The sequence below is a fragment of the Piliocolobus tephrosceles genome, chromosome 3, assembly GCF_002776525.5.
Source record: "Piliocolobus tephrosceles isolate RC106 chromosome 3, ASM277652v3, whole genome shotgun sequence".
Taxonomy (NCBI): domain Eukaryota; kingdom Metazoa; phylum Chordata; class Mammalia; order Primates; family Cercopithecidae; genus Piliocolobus; species Piliocolobus tephrosceles.
The window spans coordinates 80200872-80213850 of NC_045436.1; the positions used below are offsets into that span (position 1 = coordinate 80200872).

At 34.7% G+C, this 12979-nt stretch overlaps 1 protein-coding gene across 1 annotated transcript in view; it reads right to left on the reverse strand.

The window, feature by feature from the left end:
• The window catches only part of EMCN (endomucin), a 136471-nt gene that overhangs the window by 90835 nt on the left and 32657 nt on the right, over window positions 1-12979 (reverse strand). Inside the window, exons 2-3 of the mRNA XM_026455015.1 lie at window positions 8630-8725; window positions 4085-4159 (exon numbers count right to left, since the gene is read on the reverse strand). Of these exons, the coding sequence (XP_026310800.1) occupies window positions 4085-4159; window positions 8630-8725 (171 nt within the window). The remainder of the gene's footprint in view (window positions 1-4084; window positions 4160-8629; window positions 8726-12979) is intronic.

Below are 12979 nucleotides of genomic sequence, written 5' to 3' on the forward strand. Positions count from 1 at the left end.
GAAGAAAATCTAGGTAGTACCATTCAGGACATAGGCATGGGCAAGGATTTCATGTCTAAAACACCAAAAGCAACGGCAGCAAAAGCCAAAATTGACAAATGGGATCTAATTAAACTAAAGAGCTTCTGCACAGCAAAAGAAACTACCATCAGAGTCAACAGGCAACCTATAGAATGGGAGAAAATTTTTGCAATCTACTCATCTGACAAAGGGCTAATATCCAGAATCTACAAAGAACTCAAACAAATATACAAGAAAAAACAAACAACCCCATCAAAAAGTGGGCAAAGTATATGAACAGACATTTCTCAAAAGAAGACATGCATACAGCCAACAGACACATGAAAAAATGCTCATCATCACTCGCCATCAGAGAAATGCAAATCAAAACCACAATGAGATACCACCTCACACCAGTTAGAATGGCAATCATTAAAAAGTCAGGAAACAACAGGTGTTGGAGAGGATGTGGAGAAATAGGATCACTTTTACACTGTTGGTGGGATTGTAAACTAGTTCAACCATTACGGAAAACAGTATGGCTATTCCTTAAGGATCTAGAACTAGATGTACCATATGACCCAGCCATCCCACTACTGGGTATATACTCAAAGGATTATAAATCATGCTGCTATAAAGACACATGCACACATATGTTTATTGCGGCACTATTCACAATAGCAAAGACTTGGAATCAACCCAAATGTCCATCAGTGACACACTGGATTAAGAAAATGTGGCACATATACACCATGGAATACTATGCAGCCATAAAAAAGGATGAGTTTGCGTCCTTTGTAGGGACATGGATGCAGCTGGAAATCATCATTCTTAGCAAACTATCACAAGAACAGAAAACCAAACACCGCATGTTCTCACTCGTAGGTGGGAACTAAACAATGAGATCACTTGGACTCGGGAAGGGGAACATCACACACCGGGGCCTATCATGGAGGGGGGGAGGGGGGAGGGATTGCATTGGGAGTTATACCTGATATAAATGATGAATTGATGGGTGCTGACGAGTTGATGGGTGCAGCACACCAACATGGCACAAGTGTACATATGTAACAAACCTGCACGTTATGCACATGTACCCTAGAACTTAAAGTATAATAAAAAAAAAAAAAAAGAAAATTCTAAGGAATACACATACATATATACACACACACAAATTAGAGCTAATAAATTAGTTCAATAGAGTGGGAGGATATAATATTGACATACAAAAATAAATTATATTTACATATAGTAGCGATGAATAATCCAAACTTGAAATAAAACAATGATTTCATTACAAAATAATTGTATTTAAAATGAATAAAATATTAGGAATACATTTAACAAAAATAAGTTTAAGCTTAAGCTTTCCACACTTGAAAACTACAAACATCATCAAAATAAATTGAAGAAGACATAGATAAATGGAAAGACATCCTGTGTTTATAAAGTGAAAGCCCTGATTGTTAAGATGGCGATACTCCTCAAATTGATCTACAGATTCAGCGCAATCCCTATCGCAATCCTAGCTGGCTTTGCAGAAATCAACAAGTTGATCTTAAAATTCACATTAAAATTAGCGTAATAAAATTGGCATGATAAAGTTGAATAGCCAAAACAATCTTGGATAAAAAAGAAAAAGTTGGAGGACTCACATTTCCTTTTTTCAAAACTTAATAGAAAGTGAGAGTAATCAAGAGTATATGATTCTGATATAATAATAGGCATATAGGTATAAGTAGAGTAGATTCAGGAGTCCAGAAAAAACTCGTATTAGGTGGATGCAAATGTAATTGCAGCCTTTATACTGTCGGGATGTGCCATTTGATATTGGCATACATTCTTAAATAAACGTGATTATGTTTTGTGTATATATATATATATATATATATCCCTATCATAAAATGAACTTCTAGATATATGTATCTAGAATATATATATAGATATATATTTTATTTTTTGAGATGGAGTCTCATTCTGTCACCCAGGCTGGAGTGCAGTGGCCCAATCTCGGCTCACTGCAACCTCCGCCTCCCAGGTTCAAGCAATTCTCCTGCCTCAGCCTTCCGAGTAGCTGGGATTACAGATGCGTGCCACAGCACCCGGTTAATTTTTGTATTTTTAGTAGAGACATAAACATACACAGAGTTTCACCATGTTGGCCAGGCTGGTCTTGAACTCCTGGCCTCGAGTGATCCACACTTCTTGGCCTCCCAAAGTGTTAGGATTACAGGCATGAGCCACTGCACCCGTCCATGTTATATACAATTTTGATGAGCATTTCCGATTTCTTTCTTTTTTTTTTTTTTTTTTTTTGCTAATGACATCACTTGCTGTTTATTTTGTGTTTATTTTAGACTGTGGAAATGATGTTAGACAAAAAGCGAATCCAAGCGATTTTCTTATTTGAGTTCAAAATGAGTCGTAAAAGAAGCACAGACAACTCACTGTATCAACAAAGCAGTTGTCTTAGGAATTGCTAATGAACATACAGTGCAGGGGTGGTTAAAGAAGTTTTGCATAGGAAACGAGAGCCTTGAAGATGAGGAGCTTAGTGGCCAGACATCTGAAGGCCAGATGACCAATTCAGATCAATCACTGAAGCTTGTTTCTCTAACAACTACATGAGAAGTTGCCAAAGAACTCAAACCTCAATGATTCTACAGCCGTTTAGGGGATAAATGGGTGCCTCATGAACTCAGTGAAAATAAAAAAAAAATCGTGGTTTTGAAGTGTCATCTTCTCTTATTCTTACACAACAAACCATTTCTTGATCTGATTGTGATGTGTGACAAAAAGTGGATTTTATATGACAACTGGCAACAACTAGCTCAGTGGTTGGACTGAGGAGAAGCTCCAAAGCACTTCCCAAAGCCAAACTTGCACCAAATAAAGGTCATGGTCACTGTTTGGTGGTCTTCTGCCTGTCAGATCCACTGCAGCTTTCTGAATCTGGCGAAACCATTACATCTGAGAAGTATGCTCAGCAAATCAATGCAATGCTCTGAAAACTGCAACATCTGCAGCCAGCATTGGTCAACAGGACTCAACTCTTCTCCATGAAATTCTACCCCATAAAAATCAGAGATTTTCAGGCTTCGAAAGATACTATCAACAAAATTAAAAGATAACCTATAGAATGGGAAAAACATTTGCAAATTATCTATCTTATAAAGGTCAAGTCTTGAATGTAGAGAGAACTCTTACAACTTAACAATAAGAGGACAAATAGCCGAATTAAAAAAAAAATGTACAAATAATTTGAGCTAACATTTTCCAAGGAAGATATACAAACGGCTATCAAACACATGAAATATGTTCAACATCATTAATCATTAGAGAAATATAAGTCAGAATTACAAAGAGATACCAGTGCACACCCACTGAGACAAATATAATTAAGACAGACAAGTGTTAGCTAGAATATGGAGATACTGGAACTCTTATATGTTGCTGGTGGAAAAGTAATATAGTACAGCTGCTTTGGAAATCAGTTCCTTAAAATGTTAAACATAGAGTTACCCTGTGACTTAGCAATTCAACCTCAAGACATATACTTAAGAGAAATGAAAAATGTGGGCAGACAAAAACTTGCACATAAATGTTCATAGCAGCATTATTTATAATCATTAGCAAGGAGAAACAATGCAGATGTTCATCAATTAATAAATGGATAAACAAAATGTGATATATCCATAAAATGCAATATTATTTAGTGATAATAAAGAATGAACTACAGATACATATTACAACATGGATGAACTTGAAAACATCATACTAACTGTCCAGACACAAAAGGTCATATATTGTATGATTCCATTTGTATGAAATGTCCAGAATAGGCAAATCTATAAAAGAGGTTAATGGTTACCACAGGCTGGGAGGGGCATACGGGAAGTGATTGGTAATTGATACAGAGATTCCTCTTGGGGAGATTAAAATGTGCTGAAATTAATAGTGATGGTGGCTGTACAATCTTGCTAATATACTAAAAACTTCTGAATTGTACACTTTAAAAGGGTGACTATTACGTTATGTGAATTATGTATTTTTTAAAATGGTAGAAAAATTAATCATTACTCACCTTCATCTTTACTTGTTATTAATAAAGTAACTGTTGTCATCAGAGATGTTTTAAGTAATTCACTGGTGATTGTTCCTAGTTTGATAAAATAGATTACATTATTAATCATAATCTCATGTTATCTGTCAATAAATAAATATATAAAAGTAAGTTAAATCTATAGGTGGACTGGCATCTCTCCTTTGTCTATCTTTAATTTTTCCCATTTTCCAGTTTGTTTTGTCTAAAGAATATATATATTAAATGCTTGGGTGGCCCACACACACACACACACACACACACATACACACACACATTTTTGCACAGTAAGTCCCCAAAACAAGTTTCCACTAAAGATTGTTACTTAGGTATCCTTAAACATGCAAAAAATTATTGCAAAATACAAAATTCTAATGTTTAAAATCATTTTATTTTTCCCTGTGAGAAAAGTGACATGGTCAATAGGACCTAGGAATATCATGCCTTTTATTTTTTTCTAGAATTACATTTCATTTTATTGATTTAGTTATGGCACTGAAATTTCTAAATGAACATAAGTTATGAAGGAACCTGAAAACTTCTGTATTAACTTGTTTATTTATGAAATGTTCTTTGAGTTCCCACTCTATGCCAGGTGCTCTTCTTTGCTCTTGAGGGCAGTGTCCAATTCTAGTCACATTTTTAATCTCAGTATCAAGAATTATTCCTGGCATACACTAGGCATTTTGTCAATGTTGTTTCAAATAAGGAAGCACTCATATAACACATGAAAAATCAACCAAGGGGCAAATCTGCCCTAAGTAGTCAACGTGACTCATCAGTTTGATACCCACTCTCCAACTCTCTGTAATAGTCTCCCTTCCTTCCTTCCTTCCTTCCTTCTTTCCTTCCTTCCTTCCTTCCTTCCTTCCTTCCTTCCTTCCTTCCTTCCTCCCTTCCTTCCTTCCTTCCTTCCTTCCTTCCTTCCTTCCTTCCTTCCTCTTTCTCTTCTCCCTGTGCTTGATAAGGTCTTGCTCTGTCACCCAGGCTGGAGTGGAGTGGTATGAGCATATCTCACTGCAGAATCAGACTTCTGGCCTCAAGTGATCCCCCAATTTCAACCACCCAAAGCTCTGAGATTACAGGTGCGAGCCACAGCACCTGGCCCCTCTTCTTTGTTCATTCCTTTTTTAGCAGTTTTATTTTAGACTCAGGGGGTACATGTGCAGGTTTGCTCCATGGGTATATTGTGTGATTAGGGCAAAAAGCTATTTATTTTTAAAGATATTATATCATTTTGAGTAAATAAATGTTTATAACAGATTAAATCATTAGAATATAATAATTTTACTCTCTGCAAAATTGTTTCTTAAACTAGCATTCATTCATACCATTTTCCAAAACAACCTTTGAGAACCATGTTGAATTCTATTTAGGCTACAAATGTTTCAAAGAAATGCCTAATTTGTAAACATCTCGTATTTTGTGATGATAAACTAAAAGCAAAACGTCAACTTTGTCACTTCAAAATTCTGTGAAAAGGAGAAACCAAAAAATCATATACAAAGATATCCCAGGCACTTCATTTTCTATTCAAATATAACGAGGAACAGAAAGACAATAAATAAAAGGGAAAACTATAGGGAAAAATGGAGTACCCAAGCTCATATTTTTTCTGACTAATCATACAAGAAATTTCCAAGAATGTGTTTAAAATGTTGTTCTTTGTAGTTGTATCTAGTTAGTTTCTACACAGAAGATGTACAACTGAAACATCACCATATTTAGCACCCTGTGTGAGATAGGTGGCCAAAAGCATTGGCCTCCTTTACTGACCTCAGGTACTAAAATATTTAATACCAGAAATTGTTAGTATCACTGTTGAGAAATATTTGTTCCTGCACTATAATTCAACTCATTGAAAAATACTAGACTATTCAATGTTTTTAAAATGAAGCTGAATAATCATCAACTTTTTAATGTAAAAAAAGTAAATTTCAAGTTTTTTATCCTAGAAGTTTATTTTATGACAGGGATATTCAACGTCTGTCAAATGTTGATTTTTAACTGTAGCCATTTGGCCTTTGCACAAAATGTGCAGTGCACTTGATGTACATCTAGGAAGAGGTCAAGTCCCATTTCTCTAATTGGGTAAATCTCTGAAAGCAAGCCCTGCTCCAGGCAAAGCTCTATCAATCACATCTGCCACTTCAGTGATTATGTTGCTGCAAGAAGAATTCTCATCTCAGTTGCACATTTTCCACTTTTCTGATGATAGAATTTCTGCCATTGGCAAGAAAAATACATTTTATGTGATTTAGAAAGACATAAGCACTGCTAGACCAACGATCTTTTGACCTTTAAACAAAGAAATTCTGATTAGGAAGCCTTAAAATAAAAAATAGACGCTTCTCCATGTTGTGTTTTTTCAGTACATACTTTCATTGTGGCTAAGAGGACCATATTGGCCATGAGAAAGAGGGGAATAATGGACTTGTTCACTACAGATACCTTTTTCTTGTATTATTTAGTAATTTTAAAAATTATTATTTTGGAGAACGGGACAATAAAACTCCTCCAAATGTAAGCCCCTCACAGGCCTGAAATTAGTAAGTCAAATATACTGATACACAATGCCTAGAACTTGATAATTCAAGATAAATTCTCCATCTTCTTTATTACTGTGTACTAACTATGTTGCCCTTAGGAGGATAGGCATATTAAGTGTACTTAGTCTGACTCATCTAACCCTTAATACACGGTACTGATCAAATAAACCAGACAAAAAGAAGTTATTTTCTTTGTCTTCTTTGTTCAGTGTTGTTCCCTCATTCTCCTATAAGCACCACAGACCCCAATTTGTCTAATGACTTTCTCAGCCCTACCACCATGCCAGACTTTCTGTTTCCCACTCTGGATCAAAGCAGTTGGGGACCTGAGAGCCTGCCTTTCCTGCTTTATATCTCTTTTCCACCTCGCTCTCTCAGCAGCCCTCAGTAGAGATCCCCAACTAACTTCCTTCCTTTAATTTCCCTCCCACCGCTAGATTTACATTTTGAGATTTTAACCCTTAAAATTCTCAAAATAAATATCAGACGATACTAAAGTGTTATTATTGATTTGGAGGATTTGATGATGGCCTTGTAGATTTGTGATTAATTGTCTCTTTTTTGAGATGCATATTTAATGTATAGAAGTAAACTGGCATGAAGTCTGGGTTCCCTTCAAAGTACCTTGACAACCAAATTAAGAGAGAGAGTAAAACAGAGAGAAGGCAGGAAGGGGAAATAAAAAGAAAAATGAAGCAAATGTGATAAAATCTAGATAAAGAGTGATTTGGGGAGATAGACAAATGGAGATAAATTACAGTATTCTCTACTTTTGGATATAGCTGTCTATTTTTATAGTAAAAAATGATAAAAAGTAAAACTTCTCTGACCCATTACAATTTTTTATAATTGTATATGAATAATTTAACACTCAAGTGGATAACTACTGAAGGACACAGACAACAGTGTAGTAAAGGAGTGTGTGTGTGTGTGTGTGTGTGTTACCTCAAGTATTCTACGCACTTGCTTCAAAGCAGGGTGCTTCAGTGTTCTGCTATGGGGGGGACCCCAAGAAGTAAAGTTGCCAGAAATTTTTTGGTTTCATTTTATAATCAAACAATGCAGAAATAATGGACTATGATCATAGTACTCTTTGTCTCTGACAATCACCACCCTATTCAAGGCCAGCAAACTAGCTTTCATTGGTCTTCTGCATACGTTTGATCCTGGTCTTAGATTGAAAATTAAGGGGGGCATAGGGAGAGGTAAAAAAGACAGCATAGGAATTTCAGTTATACGTTCATCAAGATACATGATTTTCTGGTCTTTCCATGACCTTAGTATTCTAACCAGAGTTTTTGCCCATAGACAATCCACAAATCTGTTTTTCTTTTCCATTGATTACAGGACCTGTGTTATATGCCTTATTTCATGTGTGTTACAAGATGGGCAGATGCAGTATGCATTGCATTGATAACTTCTTGTTTTTTAATGGAAGTATTCTAATGGCTTTTAACATTTTTGTGGATGGTAAAGTAATCTCCTTAAATACCTAGCTAGAAAACATAATAGAGTTGTCACTCAGTCCAATAACAATAATGATTACATTGCTACTGAAACCTACAAATTAAATCTATTATCAACACAATACAACCAACAAAACCAGTCTGTTATTAATACAGTTTCAACATGTTGGCTGTGCTGCTTAGGTGGAGAACTGGAATATTTAGAAAGATATTTTATGACTTAGGACATGGCAATTTCTTTCTTCTCTAAAAATAAACTTTGTGTATGTAACATTCACAATAAAATCATTCTCAAACAGGAAGTGATTCCAAAGAATATCAACAAAAAAGCTCACTGAGATTTCAGGGTTTTGTATGGAACCCCAAGTAACACATAATTTCAAAATCATGAAGTAGCACTGGCCTTCATAACAATCAGATATAAGATCCCAAGTTATTTTCTCATACTGATGTATATACACTACTAATTTTATTTGTTAAAGTTAAACTAATTTACTAACAGTTAATCCTACCTTTAGGAGTTGTTTCAATTGTTGTTGTGATAACATCTTTCTGTGATGATCCTGTGTTTGGTGTTGTTACAGATGTTTTTGTTGTAGTAACGACAACTGATGAAGGAGTAGTTGCATTTATAACACCTGAAAAAAGTAAATTACATTAAAGTAGTTGCATTAACACTTACATATAGTTTTCCAATTAATAGACTAGTATATTTAAACAAGTATACTGTATATGTACTACTGCTAAACCGATCAGTAGAATGTGAATTTGCAGCCAATTTTCTAGTTGTAATCAATTTATCCTTAGCTGAGCATCTATTCACTAACTGCATCTACTTCTCACCAATGGCATGAATTTTCAAGATGACTGGTTAGGAGTAGTTTGTGGTTTCAGAGCAATATAATTTCTGAGAAAACTAACGTGGAATAAATGTATAAATTTGAAATTTAATAATATTTTTAATCCAACTCAATGAACCTTGCAAGATGAAATGCTTACATGGGCACTCTCTGGGCAGTAGATGATTCACTAAATATTTTTACATCACATTAAAGTTATTAAGTAGTAAAATGTCAATATTAGTATATGTCTTCTTCATATAAAGCACTCTATATAAATATGTACTACATAAAGTATAAAATATAAAGCATAATTAATAAAGACAAGAGTATACATATATACATATATACACATATATACACAGATACATAATTGCAACATACTTAAAAGTAATAGAGCCACCATAAATCCACATTTTTTAATAGTTTATTTCTCTAAATTTTAACATAATTTGGGCAAATGCACAGAAATGAAGGCAATACATTTTTAATCCATATTATATATTTATTTTAAATAAGAATTCTTAGAACTTCTGTTGAAACAAATGAGGAAATCAGTCTTCTGTAACAACCAGAGTTGGCAAAATCATCACTTCGTTATTATTTTTCAAAGTGAAGTATGTAGGATTTAACTCAGTGTTCTATAAAAAGATTTACTTCACATAAAATTATTGTAATTTATTAGCATTTATAAAATATTTTTAGTCCTGTATTTTGTTGTTTTCATCTCTGGAAATACAGTTTTATGTTAAAAATCAACATACAGCAAGCAAGTGTATACAAATTTGGAAAAAAATATTCACATCTATGGTAGGGCATTGTTTTTTGTTGTTACTTGGTCTGGATAGAGTATATATACCATGTTAGTTAAGAGGATGGACTTTGAATAATGAAGGCATATTCAAATCCCAGTCAAACTGGGTATGTTATTACAGTAAATATATGTCAATAGTATGACTTTTTAAATTTAAATTACATTTGAAATGTTCCTTTTTGAATCTGAGAAAAAACAACAATCTAGCATGTCAATGAAACCAACATCTCAGACGTCATGACATAGAGTATTCGTGCCATATAATTTGATAGTCTTGAGATGCTCGAAAGTGTTAGTTCTTAGCACTGACTGTTTATAGATAGCACATAGAAATTGCTTGAGGTGTTCAACACATGGAGAAATGTGTTCAGCACATACAGAAATGATAGAATTGCATTTTCACAGGCTTTATGGAAATCAAGTCAAAAGCTTTTTTCACCTCTGGGGGTGCACTTCACACCCTTGGTCTTACCTCCATACCCCACAATATTCAGCAGGGAGCAGGAATACAGCCTGTTGAAGCTTATCTTTTCACCATTAGTCATTTTGTTCTGGCTAGTTTTGTTTTAGTCTTAACTTCCATAGATGTAACACTCATTTTAAATTTTATATTGAGGTTGAAGAAATCACTAAAAAAAAAATAGCACTTAGACAGGAAAATTCACCTACAAATAGCCTGAATGATCCTCATCTGTGGACTTCCTAAATAGTAACATTGTTAATTTCTGAGCATAATCAACATCTTTAGAGATGTTTTCCTTCCTTCCTTCCTTCCTTCCTTCCTTCCTTCCTTCCTTCCTTCCTTCCTTCCTTCCTTCCTTCTTTCCTCCCTCTTTCCTTCCTTCTCTTCCTTCCTCCTTCCTTCTTTCCCTTCATTTCCTTCTTTCCTTTTCTCCCTCAATATTTATTGAGCAACTACTTATGTAAAAATCATGATTAGATACAATAAAAGACTCTATGATTTATCACATGGTATCAAACATTACTTTTAGTCTGGTAGGAAACATAATGCCTATGCACAGTAAATAATAAGGTATATCACGTATAGGTTGTGCAAACCAGTGTTTTTCAAACTGCAGGTTGTGATACAATTAAAGAATAATTAAATCTCTGTAGTAGATTGCAGTCAGAGCTTTTTCCAAATTGGAAAAGAAAAGAAACAATGTGAGAGTGTGGCATTGCAAATAATAGGTAAGTATTGTTTCATGAAGCTTTGGTATAGTAGGGGTGTGTGTGTGTGTGTGTGTGTGTGTGTGTGTGTGTGAAGTCTGCACGAAATGTGTGCCAATGCAAAACACATTTCTTACTATGATTCTAGTCAAAAATTTGAAAGCTGCTGGACAAACAATAAATTGGACAAGACTTTATAAGATAAAATAAGATTACCCTGCTGGTATGAACAAGGAATACTTCATGCTAGGAACTAGGGCTTGAAGAGTAATAATATATCCATACAGGGAGAGGAAAGGGCATGAGATGAGCTCTGGAGTGGAGAAGTGAAAGGTATTTTGGAGTACTGCAAACAGTTCTGTCTAGCTGGATTGCAGTGTGCTATGAAAGAACGTAGTGTGCATGATCTGGGAAAATATTGGAGGCCAACTGTAGAAGACCATGAACACCCAGACCAAGATTTAAGATTTTATCAAGTCACTGGAGAGCCATGGAAAGTGACCAAACAGAAATTCCACCCTAGCAAAGACAATGGGGAATTGAGTGGGGCAGAGAATGAGAAGACTCCAGTTGGATCAAGCTGCAAGCCCTCATTTTTATATTTATTAATGTCCTCTGCCCTTTTGAAGTTATCATGTGGCATCAACGAATTCACATCCAAAAAATGACTTTATGAAAACTACAGTTAAGGGAATTTCTAACCACTGGTGCAGTAAGATTGAGGTGTACTATAAGGCTTTTCCTCCTCAACATCCTTAAACATATTTGGCCCCTGATTTCTCCTGAATCAAACTTTAATTCATTCATACTCTTTAACATCTCTATTATTAGTTCTATGGGTTGTTTAACAAACAGCATGCCCTCTTTTGGCAACTCCTAAAAGTACTGAGTGTGCCATGTTCTAGGCTCAATGTAAATACTTTCTGTGGGTTATCTAATTTAAAGACACAAAGAGGCTCATATTCTTACAATCACCATTTTATGGATAAGGACACTGAGGCTCAAAAAAGGTAAACAGTTTGCCAACAATATGCACTGGTAAGTGATATAGTTGGAATTTAAATTCAGGCAGCCTTGACTTCAGATAGTATTTTCTTAACTATCACACATCTGGCCATAAGAAGGTAGTGCTATGTAAAGCTACATACCTCAGCTCCACCTGCTCTCTGCTTTTGACAGGGGGTGATAGTGACTAGACACACACATGTTTTTCTCTTATGTAACTACAATGATGAAATAGACAAAATAGTTCACTATTTTTTTCTTAAAGAAACAAACGTTTCAAGTGCCACATATATACATATATATGTATATATACACACACAGAAAATGTTTCCATATCAGACTTCAAGCTTTAAAGAAAATTTCCCATTGGATAACACTATTTAGATCTGAAAAATGCAAAAAAAGTTTTTTCATTTAGAAGAGTTTTGCAACTGGAAACTTTGTTTTACCACGTGGTGGAAAAGAATTATTTCCTCTAACTACCATGGTTGAAGATTTTATAGACCATGATGCATGTAGTACCAGATATGGTTTACTGTATTATCTGTAAATTCCTTCTAGGTCTTATTTGATTTTGTAATAAACCATTGGGAGGAATAGCTTATTCTAAAGTATCTTCTTTTCACAGGACATGGTGAGATACTCTTTTTTTCCTCTGTATGTCAAAATGATTAAAGATAAATTTAACAAGGCAAATTGAGCCTCATGACTTTACTTGTGCCAAAGCAGATAGTACTGCTCTTGGGATGTTGTAAGAGAAACAGATGGTATTTTGTCCTGATTCCACCCTGTCCCCATATATCCAGACTTGGAGAGCTCAAGGGATACTGTGATACCAGTTTCCTGTACTACAAAGGATGAAGCATTATCTGAATATTAAGAAAATAACTATTCTAATTATTAAAATTCTATGACAGATTTATGCTAAGGTCTTTCCATAGATTCTGAAATAGTTCTGTATTCTCTGAGATTCAATATAGGAAATTCCCAACTGTGTACATATAGGAACTTTCATGTGAACTTTCTTTTTTTAT